Source organism: Charadrius vociferus, unplaced genomic scaffold (genome assembly GCF_000708025.1).
Source record: "Charadrius vociferus isolate BGI_N301 unplaced genomic scaffold, ASM70802v2 scaffold262, whole genome shotgun sequence".
In the NCBI taxonomy this organism is placed as follows: Eukaryota; Metazoa; Chordata; class Aves; order Charadriiformes; family Charadriidae; genus Charadrius; species Charadrius vociferus.
The window spans coordinates 1,318,122-1,334,893 of NW_009647218.1; the positions used below are offsets into that span (position 1 = coordinate 1,318,122).

Genomic DNA, 16,772 nt, shown 5'->3' on the forward strand with positions numbered 1-16,772 from the left:
CCAAGAACCCGTCCAAACTAGTTCTTTAGTTGGTCCTTGGAAGACAGTTCAGTGGAAAGGGAGTTTCCTGTGTTTCTCACGCATCTGGCTAACAGTGGCCTCAGGCTTCCTCTACTGGCTGGCACCCCCCTGCCCGATGCATTTAACATATCTCTATTAATTGAAATTCAGTTAAAAGTTTCCTAAAGCTCTGGTCTTTTGTTCCTTCAGTAGGAATAAAGTAAAAATGATTTTTGTGGAAATAAGATTAAACCTTAATAGAACTGTAAAGATACAGGGTATGCTTGCTAAACTGGGAAGCCGCATGTATGATTATTGATTAAAATAAAAATGCAACTTCATCTATATATAATCTGATTGAACAACATGGAGCAGCACGTGCACTTCTGTGTGAAAGTACGTGTTCAACATGACAGTGGTAACTCATTCAAAACTTCTGAATTTCCCTTGTGTTGACCACCTGCCCTTTATAACAACTTTTGGGTGAAATAAAAAATTGTGAATCATGAAGGAATCCGTGCTTTTAGCTAAGAGTTGGAGGGAATGCTGCCTGAGTAACTTTTAACTTGCCAAACTGCCATAATTGTACTTTGTGTGTGGAGGAAGTAAGTCCTTGTGCATGACTCTCTGAACTTGTTTGGAGTTTTGCTATAGATAGTTACAGATGAAAACATTTTACATCCACCTGCATCTTGTTTGTGTTTGTGCCGAGCTTTGTAGATCTGATGAAACTCGTTAGCCATGAAGTAAGACTAAATAAACTGCAGATGCACAGGAGTTCTGCATAAGGCTGTGATGGCCTGTCTGTTGCTTCAGAGGCACGTGTGGCTGTGGACAGGTTCGGGTTGTGTCCCTGGGCCAGGGAGTGGTCATTGCTTGGCAATGCAGCCTTGGCGTGGGGCTCCAGCAGACTGGAGAATAATTTTCAGCGAAGGAGCCAGGCAGAGATTTCTGGGCTGTCGGCTGCCCATCCTGTATTACACTGCTGGGACCTGTTGGGGACCATTGGCGTCTCCTTGGTTGCAAATTATTCCCAGAGTAGCTCTTCCTGTCTCTGAGGAAGCCGGGATGAGCACTGTAGGTTTTGGGTGTGTGAAGTTGTCAGCCTGTGACTTGGCATATGGAAGGAAGACCGGTTGTTTTCTGGTTAGGAATATAAAACTATTTCTCTCAGAAGTTAAAAATTCACCACTTGGATACTATTTGTCTGTATATAACTTCTCCTTCCAAGAGCAGACAGACAAAATTAACACTAAAATCTCTTGGGTTGCCCCATCAGACATTGAAGTGTTAGTTGGTAGAAGTTTATTTCCCAACTCTTTGCCATGTTTTACTCCAGCTGCTGAGAGCAGGATATTCTAAGTTAAAATCAAAGGAAGAAATGTCTCGGAACATTTAAACATGTGTAAGATGTAATGAAGGCTTGATGCAAAATATTTTTCCTAAAATTTCAGTAAAGGCACTGGTGTTCACTAAGAAAACATGAGGTGATCGAGAGGCCAACTACAATGTCCATTTTACATGAATGGCAATTAGCAGGCTGACCTCTGTTCAGTCAGCTGCCTCCAAATGTGCCTTGAAATTTTGCCCCTCTAAGATACTTGCGTTCCAAAGAATGAATGGATTTAGTCTGTGCTTGCCCTTACCACAACGTCATGTCATATAAATGTACTGCTGTAAAATGAATGTGTATTTTTAGGTATAGCCAATCGGAATGCAGAAATCGTATGAAAAATAAATATGCAAACCAGATAACTAGTGTGCAATGTCTTCTCCATCTTAGGGTACAATATGAATAATTATATAAACTTTGGTTAGCAAAATTCTTTAGTGAAAATGATGCATGGTGACTGGTAATTTGTCTGAAATAAACTACAGCTGTTAAATATGAATAACATCCCTATGCCAACAGCTAAGATGAAATCCTGTAGTGTTTAATATATTGCCCATTCAACAGTGGCTATGTAATACTAGACGCAACAATGGAAATGTCAGTTGTGATAAACAAAAGATTCATCCAGAATGTCAGAGGCTAGTTTGAATTATTTAATGCCACTGGAGTCTGAGAACAACACCCACAGAAATCTTACTTTTGTGGTGACATGAACTGCTAAAGACCCTACAGGCGTCTCTGTCTCAGCTCTGGTGGAGCTTAATTTTTATTTGGGTCACACAAATAAATGCCTGTAGATACAAACCGCTTGGAAACTGCGAACTCATTGTCCAGTATAGAGGAATGTTTTGGATCCGATTAGTTACAACAGTAAAGTGATCTTCTGCTCTCAGGGGGATGGATGCAAACTTTTGCTAATGAGCAGAACTTGTTAGAAAGACTATTTAAGTTAGTGGGTAGGGATGAGAATCTCTGGCTATTAACCATACTTGTCTTTTTGAAGGCTGCATGTCTTACATCACTCATAGCCACATGAAAATGGCTTGTGGGATTTTGCCATATGTGGGTGAATAGCTATGCCTTTAATTTTCAGAAGTAAATTTGCTTATGGTTTAGCCAATTTCTCCATATTTCATTATAGCTAATTAATGCACTTTAAAGAGAACAAACCCATCATGACTGAAGTGTAATGCTGCTGCTGCTGTAACGAATAATTTTTCACTCTTGAACAGAATGTGAGACCGAAATGGGGAGGAGGTGGCTTTAAGCTATTCCTTCAAAAGACAGCTACCAAAAGCTATGTTTATCCATTCCAGATTGCCCCTGCTGAAGGACCAGATGCCAAGCTGAGAATGGTTATCATCACTGGACCTCCAGAAGCTCAGTTCAAGGTACAAAATATAAAAACTTGTCAGCCTGTAGTGGCCTTCGGACTGTAAGGGACAATATTGAAAACAAAGCACTAGGTTTCAAGCACCATTTTACTCAGAATGTTAGTAAATACTTGATTTTTTGCTTTCCTTTTGACAAAAGGTATGTCATATGAATATATGAGTAATGCAGTATTATCAGAGACCACGTTCTGGTCACGTGAAAACTGGTGGGAGTTTTGTGCAAGTTAGAATCAAGGCTAGCATGAAAATGTGGCCATATTGCTTTCCTAATTTTCCCTTTTTTCTACAAGCACAATAGTTCAGTCTTTCTAGCCTGTCTTAATACATGCAAGTTTAGTGTGTTAATTGAAAAAAACAAAGCTGACAAGATGAGAGACTGAGTCTTCCCAGGTTACTGTTGCGTGCCAAATGGAAAATGCTTTTTGGGTAGCTCTACAGATAAACACCAGAATTCTAATTGTATTTCCACTACAACTACAAGGAGATACTCAACCTGATTATTCCATTTATGTTCAAATTGAGTTCTGGAGTGGCCTTCTGCCTTAAGTGCCAAGAGGTAAATCTAGTTACCCCAAAAGGAGTTGACCATGTGAGAAGTGATGCAGAGAGCTCAGTGCAGCAGCCTGGCCTCATCACGAATGAGGCCCAGAGCAGGTAGAAAGTCACTTGAGAGTTCATGTCCTGGCATCGTTCTCTTGCCTGTTCTCATTTTTGTCTTTGTATTTTTGCTTCAGGGCATCTTGCAAGAAAGACGTGCACAAACTTCAGGCATATCTAGAATCAGATTCATTAATACCTTTAGGAGTTTTGGAGAAGTATCAGGGCAGGTATTTTGCAGTGGTAATTGCAGACTAGATGCATTTGGGATTATTGCACAGTTGCCATGTACCTTTGAGAAGCTATTGAAGAAGGCAAAGCACAGTTTAGAAGCTCTGCCTCCCTGATGTTTTCTGTGTGCATGTGGGCTTGGCCACACCGCATGTTCCACGGATGGGGTGTTCTTGTAAGCTGGGATCAGCGCAAGGTCAGATTCTGGCTACCTTGTCTTTCCATCAGGTATCAGTGAACTTACTCTCAAGCAGTAGCAGGCTGAAGTAGATTTGGGTGTCCCTTATCCTGACTTTTCATGTAGGCAAAGGCTTGTCCTCAGGGTTCCACCCTAAGATAGACTTGAAGTCCCACAGAATTCTTTTGCCAGCTCTTCTCCCCAACCTGGATCATGCAAGGATGAAAGTCTCCCTTTTCTGTAACCCCTACTTTGGTTAAACCCACATCTATCAGTTACTTCTCTACGCTTGGGCTTCTGCTTGCAAAGAAGGATCAATGTACCAGCACAGCCAATGCTCCTGAGTATGCTGGTCTTGTGAAGGAGAGGGGTTATCCTGTGGGGCTTCCTTCAGCTCTAGTCCTTGTAGTCTTTTACTACTTTTTGAGCAATGTCCTCAGTCCTTTATCACCACCGTTAACCTGAAGCACGCCTTACAGTCAGGGCCAAGCTTCAGTAATGCTGTCCTTAAGGTCTGTTTAAGAAGGGACTTCTCTATCTTTGAGCATAGGCTATTGCTTGTTAGGCACCAAGAATGTAATCTGGGTGCGCAACAACTTGAAGAGGGAATAGCTGCTGCTCAGATGAGTAACCGGCTCTCGGAGAGGCGGCGTCATCCCAGAGCCTGTGAGTTTTAAAGTCATGTCCGTGTTAGCTGCAGTGGCTGCTCCCCGTTCTTCCTCAGCTGCAGTAGCCTGAGGACGTTGCGGTATGCGGGGCTATTTATTAGCAAGGCAACGGGAAGAGAATATGCCACCGTTTACAGCTGCTGCTGCAGTGCTCCCTGGAGTTCAGGCATACCTGTGACACCAAGATTCAGAGACGATCGTGTTGCCTTAGACCTGGGGACATGTGCAAGCAAAGTGGAATCTAGTGTAGACAACATATTTCAGCCACTATTTCAGCTCTTGGAAAAGTCTTTAAAAGATTTGGGATGTTGGAAATGCATCTACTATCTTTTAAAAAGTCAGCATCCCACCTTGCTTTATAATTCAGCAGTAATGCATGCTTTTTTCCTATAGTACCTCTCCCACTGAGCCCTGAAGCCTGTGCAGGTTGTCAAGGTGTTAAGCACACAAAAAGCATTGCTACTGAAATAAAGATCTATGCTGGCTTCTATCTTAAAAATTTGAAAAAAAATTCACAATCTCCAGCTCAAGGTGATGGCTGGGAGTGCTATTTCATCTGCTCTTGGCAAACTCTTTAAAAGAGTTTTCCCGGAGCAGGATTCTCAGATTCTAGGGCTGTTGACGGTGCCAGAACGTGATAGTTGTACTGAGTTTTTTTTATGGCTTTTTTGTGTGTTTTTTTGTCTTACTGGAAAGGTGATAGCTTTTGTCCTCTGTGACAGGGTCTCATGACCTGCAGTACCCTACCTATGTCAAAGCCATGCACTACAGATTTTTTCCATACTCTTAGGTGGAGTCTGACTTACCCAAATTACTGAGTACTTCCAGTTCCAAGGTCACAAAATGTCTTACATCTTACCCATTCCACAGTAGCATGAACTTGAGTAGACTTTTAGAACATGAGCTAAAATTAAGATAAGATAAGCTGCTGCTACTTACAATAATTATCACATCGTGTGAGCTTTTTGGACTTTTCCCATTCCATTGTGGCCTGTAAGATGGTTTGGTTTAGTGTGTACGGAGTGACAGGGCTAGTGAGTGTGATTTAAAGAAGGTGATAGAGAATCTGAACTGGAAAGGCTTTGTGGTCCTAGGTTTATGGTCTTTACAGAGCATCTCTCTTCAGTATCTCAATAGAAATCTTCTTCTGATGGCTGTAGAAGATGCAGAGTAGAAGGTCTGGTTACCATTTCTCAAGAATTCACTGATGAACGGCAGGGAATAAGGAAATAGACATGTTTAAAACTCAGGAAGATTCATGAGCTTAGTTTCAGAGGACATTCTTCTTGCTACCTGGCACTTGCGTGTTCCCCAGTAAAGGAAACCATGTGCTGGTTGGAGTCATACTGTTCCCATGGTGCTATTTACATCTGGGCAGTTTGATTTTTCACTTCAGAAAATTCACCAAGCTCAGATTTACTTATTTTTAAACAACATGTTGTAATGGATTGTAAAAGTAAGCTGTTTGCTTTAATTGGAGTCTTTATCCCATGACATGTTTGGGGTTTTTCTGGTGGCTTTTTTTTTTTACTTAGCATCCTTAAAAGAATGGGTTTCTGAGCCAATTAATTGCATTTTGTGCGTTTAGGTGTAATAAAAAATGCTTCAGCCAGACAGGTCGTCTCTCCACCACTCTTTACCTCTACAGAAATGCAATAGTTTCTTTTGAAAGCAATATTTCTACCAAAAAGCAGAATAATAATGATCTCTGTTTAAATTGCTCCACGATTCCCTGGCTTATCGTGCAATCTTTCAAGTTGGGCAGTGGTGCTTCCTAGTTTGGTACAAAGACTTCTTTTAGAAAAATAGTTACTGTATTTATTGGGGAAAACGCTTTGTCAGGGTTGTGTACTGAGAATTCTCCTTTCCATGGAATTTCTTGAAGTTAACTAGATTTCAATAAGCTCATTCTCTAACTGAGAGGATTTTTGCAGGCTCAAGGGAGAATCTATGGAAAACTTAAGGAAGAAAATTTCTTTGGACCTAAAGAAGAAGTGAAACTTGAGGCTCATATAAAAGTGCCATCCTATGCTGCTGGTAGAGTTATTGGTAAAGGAGGCAAAACAGTAAGTAGCTGAAATAAAACTTCTAATGCTGTTCAGTTCTGTATCTTATTTCAGTGTGTGTATACATGTATAAGGCTTAAACGTTTAGCTAACTAATAGCTAATCCTTTGAAGTTATGTTAAAGCAGGTGCTATTTTCTTAGCTGTTCTTGTTAAGCTCTCCTGTCTTCTAGCGTGGAGTCAAGAGAAGCTGATCTCATAGAATGATTTATTTCATTAAAAAAAAAATCATCTAACAAAAATCGATAGTCCCAGTCAGACCTGCAGGATTTATTAATAGAAATGTAGTTCTTCCATTTAGAATGAATACATTCCCACTCAAGATCTGCTTCTGTGAACCTTGGCTTGTGCCAGACTTTGCAAAAAGATTTCACTAATCTCATTTAATTAAAATCAAATCCAGTGTATACAAAGATGGCATCTCTGGCCCAAGCTGAATGAAAGCATAATTTCTAAATAAGTGGTAGGAAATTAAGACATGTTCAGACCTCACTATTACAAAAAAAAAAGGTTCCACTTAATTGATGGCATTTCTTCGGCTCAGTTTGTTGCATAAAATAACATCACTGAGATTTTTTTCAGTCCTGAAAAGGTGCTGGTACTGTAGTATTTTCATATGTTTGCAAGTCAGGAGCTAGATGATATTTGCAAAGAAATGGGTCTCCGTTCTTGAGTGCAATGGGGTCTTGAAGTTTTAAGGAGGCAACATGGCCTCTTTTGTTGCTTGCAGTGGTAAGAGGTTTATGGACAAACACCTAAAAAATTATTCCTCTAAAACCTTTTTGATGAAGTAACGCTATGCATTTCTAAAATAAAATGAGTGTAAACAAGACAAAGACTCTAACATTACCTCTACTTAATACTATGGAAGCTGATAGGCTTCTGAAAATAATTTGGACACTTCTCACTGCTATGTTTAGAGTTCTCCATCTTGTGGAGGTTTTTAAAGGAAAAATGTATAAATACTTTGACATTTTTTTTCTTTCCTACATTATACATCGTATGAGTCTTCTGACCTTAAACTTGTAAACTCAACTGTAAACACTGTGGCATCTATTTGCTTTTTTAAGTCATGTATTTAACACCTTCTGCGTGTTGTATTTAGTCTTTAAAACACTTCTACAAACCTAGAGAACTTGGTGCTAATTTATGTTAAAAACACAAGAGGCTCATCTTGCAAAGTGCACACTGCTGCACAAGGATGGTTTCTGTTAGTGGGTTGGTTTTTTTTAAACATAACTTAAAGGACAATGTTTCTGTGGTCAGCAGTATCTTTGAGACTTGGTTTTGGGATATTTGTTTGAGATTTTCTGACTACTTCTATCTATTTATAGGTAAATGAGCTTCAAAACTTGACAAGTGCAGAAGTTGTAGTCCCTCGTGACCAGACACCTGATGAAAATGATCAGGTGGTTGTGAAAATAACTGGTCACTTCTATGCATGCCAGGTAGGAAGACCGGAATGAATTTCTGTATTACCTTGATGTTTCCATGGTCGTTCTTTTATATCCATGTGCAGAGCCAAGGGATGGAAGACTTTTACTCAGGATACAGAAAGCACTGCTTGCCAGGCTCCTCTAATTGTCTTGCTGTGATAAACTTTCCTCATGCCTATGAGAGAGATTTATAACAATATTGCACTTTTACATGTGTAAAACAATCTTCTTAAATTCTTCTGCCAATATATGTAGGCTCTGGCACCGCTGAAACTTTCAAAGCAAAAGAAAACCCAAGTTGTGATCAGACTGAAATTCAGATGGAAGGGAGATAACAAACCATCTCATAGTACCTGACAAAAGTTGCACGTGTATATGCATTTTGTCCACATCAACTGATGTGTTGATATAATATCATAAAAGGATCACAAGATTCCTTCCCTCACTTAACTCTTAGTTCGGATCAATTCCTTTTGATACTTTGCTACAGGTGACTTGTAGTTCAGAAAAGAGATGGAGGGCTGGTAAGTCCGGTAAGTCTGACCTTCTGGATTGCCTGGTGTATATTTATTAAAAAAAAAAGTCTGTTCTATTAAAACAGTGGTTCTTAAAACATTAGTATCTCCAGAGGAGTAAAATGAAAGTAGCCTGTAGCTTCAATAATTCTAATGTTGGTAGTCATCTTCCTGTGCTTATGCTTTCTATATTACGGATGTGAAAACTGGCTATGCAGGTAGTTGTGGTAGGTGGAAAAAGAAGAAAAACTAAAAATTCAGTTGTACACCATGACTAACCCAAGTGTATTTAACTACTGAGTAATCTTGTCAGTACTAGCAACTTAGTTACTCCAGATTTTCTTAATCCCAGTAGCATCTATAGTCTGTTGTGAACAGCAGTCACTGCGGCATGGCATCATGATGGGTTGTTTCTTCTTTGTCCTTCAGCTTGCTCAGAGAAAAATTCAGGAAATACTGGCTCAGGTAAGAAGGCAGCAGCAACAGCAAAAAACATTGCAAAGCGGACAGCCTCAGCCAAGACGAAAATAAAGGTTTAGGAAATGGCCCATCAGAGACAGATGCCAGACCAAAGACAGACTGTGCGACAGAGATGGGTGGTGAGCACCTGTTGAAGTTATATGCAGAAGATCCACCAAGCCAATCACCTGTTCGAGGACCAGGCAACCGTTGAACGCTGTCTCTGAGAATGTATTCTTTAGGCTCTCTCAAACTTTTGAAACCCAGCTTTAAAATAAGGACCCCTTCACTTCCCTTTTGTTCTATTCTCACAATTTAACATAAACTCGTTAGTCTTTTTTATTGTTCTTATTATTCCCCAACAATTTTAGAACTTGGTTTAATGAAGCTTTCTCTTCTGAGTTCACTGGTTTAAAAAAAAAAAAGAAAAGAAAAAAGAAAAAAACAAAAAAAAAGAAAAGGCATTGCTCTTATAGGTCCAGTTGTAAAAGAAACCACACGTTTGGAGGGTGGGATTGTGGGTGGGTTAGGGTTAGAGCAAAGGGTATTGACAAGAGTTTAAGTGTTAGTCCCAATGTTGAAACAAGTGGCATTTTTTAAAAAGAATTTGGTTGCATTTTTACATAACACTGCCATGAATAACCTAAGGGAAGTGTTGAATGGTGTTGGCCAGGGCATAAAAAGATAAATATGCATTTTACTAAACTACCTCAGGCATTTAGTACCTCAATGAGAAATTGTTCCTTTTTTGCTTTTTTTTTTGGTATTTTGTATACTTTATAAAGCTAATAGTTCTTGAGCATTTTATTTTTTTAAAAAAAAATTAAAATTTGATCAGCCACCAGCCAGGAGTACTACAGACTTATCGGGGAAAAAATATAGTAGAGCACTTCTAGCTGCTGGCTGATGGGAGTAAGGTGGGTAAAAAAAACATAGCCTCAGATTTTCTGAGGGCTTCAACACCATCATTTGTTTAAAAAAAAAAAATTCAGTGAATGTTCAAAAGATAGTGAATGATGCCAACATTCTGATAGCAGCAATGCCGTTTAGTTTTCTTTTAAGATGGGATGAAAAAGTTTGTGACGGTACTTTTTGGGAACAGGACAAGGAAGTGATGGCAAGAGGCTGGGGTTGGGGGAAAAATTTAGAAGGCTGCAAGAGGCTGAATTTTTTTTTGTGCTACTTGATTGAATGCATGAACCCTTTGTGCCTTTGACCATCACTACCTAATAATGCTACATTTAACCATTTGCAGCCCATTTGGACTTTGCCATTTTGTTCAAAGAGCAAGCTTCATCTTCAGTTTGATAGAACACTTGATCTGCTAGAGCGTTTTTGAGGCCACGAGGGTCTCTGCTGTCTGCAGATCGCATCATACTGCTTTCAGTTACCACGATGGGGGAAGGTCAAACAGTGTTTGATCACATTGAAAGATAATGAAAGGCTAAGTTTACATATCCAGCCGCTGTTATGGGCCACACTAAGCCACTTTGAAGGTTTTAAAAACTATTACAAGAAAAACAAACAAACCAACAACCTCTCTAGCCTGGCTTATAATAGATGCAGCAGGATTTATGCACGTTCTGCAACCAACCATTAGAGAAGAAAAAGAAAAAGAAAAATAATGTCAAAAGGCAGGGATAACAGGAAAGTTACCAAATTTTTTAATTTCCGAATGTAATTTGAATGATGATTGTGGTAATAGTGACACATTCAAGTTTCTACAATAAACTTCAGTCTACCTCAGTTTAAGAAAAAGAAAAAATATGTGGCAACACATGGTGCATAAAGACTGCTGTGTGTGTGTGTGTGCGCGTGCGCGCCTGTATGTGTGTGGTCGACAGAGCCATGCTATTACCTCTGAACCTTTTTTTGTGATGTTTTTTGTGCATGAGATGATCAGAATCACCATGCTGCACTGATTTGAGGGGCACAACGAGCAAAAACATTTGTTTCATCATTTTGTTATCTACCTCTTAGGTTCATGTTGAAATAGAGGCATTACTACATAGACTAGATAATTTTCCCAAAGATCATTGTTGTACAGATTAGATAATTTTGAAAATGGTCTGAAGTGTTTTTCCTGCATCTCTTCTTTACTAATTGGTTTAAAAACCACAAACTTATGTTGTAGTTTAGCAAAGAAAAATGAGTTTCTTTTCCTTTTTTGACAGTGACCTTCATCTAGCCTTTAGAATAATTTTTTTTTTCTTACAATGAATTTAAAATTACTGAAGTATGAAAAGTCATAGCATTTTAATTTTTGTTGAGGCTTAAGTCAGTCTGACGTTCCTTTCTTAACATTTGAGAAGGATTTGACTTCATTATTTTCCATAAAAATTACTTTACAAGTAGGCGCTGCATTTACATCTGCTGATTTAAATACTGTCATCTCTCTTAAATTTCTAGACTTAGTATGGTAAATCATGTTTTTCTTTTCAATTGAGACTTGGTAATTTGGAGGATTTGGGAATAGCTAGAAAGTAAATACTGTAAATGATTTCAATATCCACAAAAGTATGGATCATTTTTCATCTGTAATGTGCCCCCCAATGCAGCTCCACTTGCCAGATGCCTCTGAATGGAATAAAGAGTTTAACTCCTATCATCAGATAAAGTTGTGTGGTGTTTTTTTAAATTAATGAGGCATAGGGACAGACTGTTCTAAGTAGTTGTGGTACTTTATACAGAAAACCAACTTGATCATAATAATAACTGGATAAGGATGAGCAGTCACCCACAAGTATTCCAGGGCATCCAGCAGCCAGGTTACAATGTTTGCACATCCCGAAACAAGCAGTGACTTCTGTGGCACTTAATTTGTCTTCTCCCCCTCATATAATAATTCTATACAGTCTGTAGTACAACCTATAGTTCATGGTTTCAGTCTTGTGCAGATCACTTAGGCTGGCTTGCTGTGGAAGGGATGTGTACTCAACAGTCCTGACCCAGGGCAAACACGAAGAAATCTTTAAGAGGTTTGAATTGAAATCTGAATTGCAGTTGTGGGTGGTTCTTTTTTTTTGTTTGTTTGTTTTTCTGGCTCCTTTTTACCCAGTCTATTTTAGTGCTCTCAGTGTGATGAAGCTGTGTACTGAACGTGGCCCGAGAAGTTTGGATAGGCAAGAACCAGTCACACTAGCAAGCAAATATGATGGCAACCTGTATCTTGCTCCTACCACCACCCCCCAAACACACACCGCTTGCCAGTGAGGTGGTATCGCCTCTCCATTTAGATCCTTGTTAACATTATTCGGAATAGAAATGAGACTAGATGTTTAACCGTGAACGCTTTAGAGTGAAGGAGAGGTTGGGGAATGAAGGAGTGTCATGAATAATATAATTCTGTGTCTTCTAAAGGGGAGTGGAAAACCAAACTTGTTTTCCAAACTCTTGCACCCTCCCACTTGTCTTCACAGCTCATTTACTGGTACCAACCAGCAGAAAGAGGGAACTGAAGAAATGATGCCTGTAGAAGACACTGTGTAGGGTATTGCATTTCACAGGGAACTCTAAGCTCGTTTTTCCATCCCCATAACTGAGCTATCTTCTCAGAACCAGCATCCCCACCATTTGAGCAACATAAGAAGTTAAACCTTCCTCTGTATTGCCGCTGCATTTGTGAGAGCTAAACCCCTGTTTCAAGCATTTGCTTAATCATGATGCTTTTATTTGCTTCTAACCTTCCACAGCTTTTATTCCTAAGCTGCAATTCCAAAGGCATGCGCTCTTTGTATTAGTTTCCATTAAATGAAGCATGTATGCTGTGCAGGACAGCATGGTTTCAATGTGGTACTAGGACATAGGATTTTCAAACGAACATGAAAAATTGTGGAGTAAGCACTTGAGCTGGGCTGTAGCAGAGATATTAGTTCAACTGATCGATGCAACCATTGCTTGATAACAAAGTTACTCGAACGTAGTGCAGGAAATTGGTGAAATGATGACAAAAGTTTCACCTTGATAACCAGTTATCCTGTTCATCCCATTGTCAAGGGATCCTGCACGTACCTCTGTACAGGATGAATCTACGGACTCATTGGACAAGCTGCTCAGTATCTTTATTTTGCACAGGAATCACCTGATCAGTAGAATTGAAACCATTCCCAAATGTTTTCCTTCCAAAAGGGGTTTAATGTTGCACAGTATTGATCATTCCCAGCTTTTAAAAGGGTGAGGCCAAAGGCCCATGGAGGCAGGTGGGTAACCTGCCTGGGGCACCGCAGTGGCTGGGCACAGACTGACTGCTGCTGGATGAGGAAGCTCTTTCCTGAGCTGGCAGTTACTTAATAGCAACCTGTGGATGTTCTGTATAACTCCTTTTTGCAATGTGCTTTGGCAGTAAAGTCAGTTACACTTTTTCATTTATTTTCCTGGTTTTTGTCTCCTCAGTTCATTTGGTTTTGTGGGGTTGTTGTTTTTTTTTTCCTGTCTTGTCTTACAGACTATTACCCCTTTCCAGCTGCGAGAGTCCTAGTCTGTTCCCATGGAAGCTGTTCCCTATCTCTTACTGTTCTTTTCTGGGCACTCTTTTTGTTACTGTGCTCTTTGAGACAGGATACTGTATGCGGTTCTGGTTTCTAAATGTAGGTTTTATATAATGGCAGAATGCTGAACCTGCCTCTATTCATCTAGTATTACTTATCTTCAGCAGCAGCAGTAAAAGGCAAATGGTTTCAGGGAATGATCCAAAGTTACTCCTACGTATCCCTCCTAGGAGGAAATGCCTGATTTAGAACCCATCGCTCTGTAAGACAGCCAAGGTTATCTTTCCCCCATGTGGATTACTTGTTGCCAAGTATCATGAAGCATTTTGAGAAATCGTTCTTTGCAGTCAGATTTACCATCTATACCTTTATTTTGTGGGCAAAGATGTTTTATCTGCATAGTTTAACTACATTTAATAGATGTTCCTTACTTAATTTGGAGAACTATCTGCTGCCTTTTATCAAAGAGCAGGTGAACTCGGGGGCAGTTATTCCTGCAAGAACAGAGACTAGACACAGCAGGAAAACATGACCAGTCTGAAATGAGGGAGGTTCTTTAGCTTTGTGTTTTGTTTTTTTTAAACAAACAAACAAAAAACCACAAAAAACAAAACCACAAAATCGCCAACCAAACAAAATCAAACATACACACACCTCCTTCCCCCTAAACAATACAACCACAGGCACAAAACCCAAGCTCACTTTCTTTGAGCATTACAAACAGCAGCTGCTGTGGAGGGAAGATATGCAGAAAGGATTTAAAGTAGCTTGTTGGGCTATGGGGGGGGAAAAAGGTGATTACCCTCAGGATCCTGCTTCCTGATGCATGGCAGAACAAGCTTCTCCAGAAGGAAGAGATGCTAATCTAGTGATGAAAGCCCTGTCCTGTAGTGGAGAAAAGCATCTTGTTTTACATAGCCATGTTTTGTTACCATCTTGAAGCTCTTCTAACTGGTTATTAGACCATGCAGCAGTCAGACTAAGAACACACTGCGCAATGACTTCTGAAAGTGCTGAACAGCCCATTAGCAGCAAGTAATGCCCATGGACTAAGGCTGCCTTTAGAACTACTTTCACCCACTTCAAAGGAGCTGAAGGTTTACGCTGCCATAGCACGTTGCCTCAGTGTCCTTTTCCAGAAAATAGTGAGAGGAAAACTAGGAGAGGAGCCAACTGCACGCTTAGAAAGAGCTGAATGTTTTAACATGAAGACGAGGAATTGAAGCTCTTCAGGTTTGGGTTTTTTTTAATCTATTATTAAAAACAGATTCGCCTTGGCTGAAAAACTGACTTACTGTTCTGTTAACTAAAGACACATTTATTTGTCACTGCTGCTCTTGGCTTTTATGTGCTCAGTAACACCAGTCTGTTTTCTTTCCTCCTTCAACTCAGAGCAGGATTTGCTTCATTGTGACCATAAGCAAATGGCTTAATACAAGAAGCCTCATCTAAATTGTCTTATTTCACACAGTTTTTCCTTGCAGCACTAAAGTCTTTTTTTTTTTTTTTTTGCACTGCCACTACAGGCAGGTCTTTCAAAGATAGTAGAAAAACAATGACTGTAGAGGCTGAGCATGAGTTTCAGGGTAAGTACCTTCAGCAGCTGTCTTTGCACTGCCCTTCTCACTGCAAACTCCATTGAGACCGTGACTCCCCTAGGAAGCTCCCTTATGATAGGATTCCTTCTTTGACATTTTATGGTTGGAGTCCACCTTAAGGGTCTTTTCCAACCTTAATGAGTCTATGAGTCTGACCATTTTTGTAGCTTGTTCAGAACGTTACCTTGGCACATCCAATAAATACACTGTTTTATACTGATCAACTGTAGTGACTGTTACGTCAGTAATCAAGACTGTAACTCTCTCTCAGATTGGTGAAGGCACGCTGTTTTCTCTTTCCACTCAGCAGCTGCATTAAGTTCTTGTCTCAAGATGATCGCCACTGTTAGGATTCAGTCCAATTATAAAGTCTTCTGGCAGTGACTGTGGAGTCATCTGTGCTAACTGGTCATCGTAGGAACCAAGAGTCCATAGCTTCTCCAATTCGTAAGTCTCTCGTGTCTCTGGCAGCATGAAATGCACCACTATGCTACCTGCACAGAACAGAAATTCACAATAAATTAATGTGAACTGTGAAGCACTACTGTATTTCCAGCTGCACAGAAAGTTCCACTCTTCCACCCCCATTCTGGCAGATATAACAGGTCAGCTGATGGAGGTCTCTTGTCAAGTTGCAGATTTGAGTTCTTGAACAGTGTTAGGAATTGGTCAGTCCTTCAAAAGACTCCAAGAGTACAGCCAGGAGAATGAGATGGACAGTACTCTGGTTGATATTAAAACACTATCACAAGACTCTAGACCAAAGAAGTGATGACTTCTAGGGCACAGAAGGAAGGAAAAAAAAAAAAAAAAATTTACTTGAAAGAGTCCCCTCCCTAAGGTTACAGATGGACTTCCAGCTTTTCTATATTACCAATATTCAGCTATAGCCAAGTCATTTTCTGGAGGTGTGTTGCTGACACTTCTCAGGTGGTTTTTATAATGAAACAGGTCTGAACGTTGCTGTAATAAGATTTTTCTTGCAGGTTTTCATTAATTCTGTGCAAACATTAGTAGAGAACATTAATTCCAGTGTACTTCTAATGCACTTTTTTCTAGTTATGCCCTTAAATTTCAATCAGTTTTCAGTTATAGCTATCAAAATAATTGACAGTAATGTAACCAAGGCTTAACATCACTGGTTGCAGTGCTCCTCACCCACCCATGCTCTCTTTTAAGCCAAACCACAAAGTTAGGGAGTGAGATTCTAGAGCCAGCAGTGAAGGAGAAATGCTTTCTAAATGCAAAGTCTTTTATGTTTGTGTAGAGAGTTTCACACTTGTAGAATAAAAGAGTTCAACTCAATTTCTTAAGACTGAGGTTTTACCCCACGTCATGGTATGATGTGGACAGTGGAAAAGTCTGTTCAACAGATCACTACTGGGGCAGCATGCAAAGACCCCCCCCACTCACCCAAACAGGGATTATATAAACCTGAGAAAACTGACTGACATAGCTTTTCTCTTTCTGCTACTGTTACCTTCAATTTATTAAGACCTATTTTAGCCACTGAAGTGTCGTTACTGCTTTCTTCTCAGTGCCAATGATCTTTAGCGAAAATTTATTTAGTATCTCAATGAGTTCAAGCCACAACAACTGGAATTCCAAAACAGCAGAGTATTGTCAACTCTCCACAGCAACCAGGATTCATGGTGAGATGCTTCCTTCAACAAAGAGCTCTTGAAACTTCATATTTGTCAGATTCACAAATATTTACCAAAATCAATGCACAGCCAGTCATCTGTCTCTTT

General features: G+C 39.8%; 2 protein-coding genes across 4 annotated transcripts in view; one reads left to right on the forward strand and one right to left on the reverse strand.

The window, feature by feature from the left end:
* The window catches only part of IGF2BP3 (insulin-like growth factor 2 mRNA binding protein 3), a 116,152-nt gene extending 104,605 nt beyond the window's left edge, over positions 1–11,547 (forward strand). For all 3 annotated transcript variants that reach the window (XM_009879545.1, XM_009879546.1, XM_009879547.1), the window contains 4 exons: positions 2,710–2,784; positions 6,396–6,527; positions 7,861–7,974; positions 8,907–11,547. In XM_009879545.1, the coding sequence (XP_009877847.1) occupies positions 2,710–2,784; positions 6,396–6,527; positions 7,861–7,974; positions 8,907–9,008 (423 nt within the window). In that variant the 3' untranslated portion in view covers positions 9,009–11,547. The remainder of the gene's footprint in view (positions 1–2,709; positions 2,785–6,395; positions 6,528–7,860; positions 7,975–8,906) is intronic.
* A 3,789-nt stretch (positions 11,548–15,336) lies between these two features.
* The window catches only part of MALSU1 (mitochondrial assembly of ribosomal large subunit 1), a 5,202-nt gene continuing 3,766 nt past the window's right edge, over positions 15,337–16,772 (reverse strand). Inside the window, exons 3-4 of the mRNA XM_009879574.1 lie at positions 16,739–16,772; positions 15,337–15,515 (exon numbers count right to left, since the gene is read on the reverse strand). The exon at positions 16,739–16,772 is cut by the window's right edge and continues 81 nt beyond it. Coding sequence (XP_009877876.1) covers positions 15,337–15,515; positions 16,739–16,772 — 213 coding nt within the window. The remainder of the gene's footprint in view (positions 15,516–16,738) is intronic.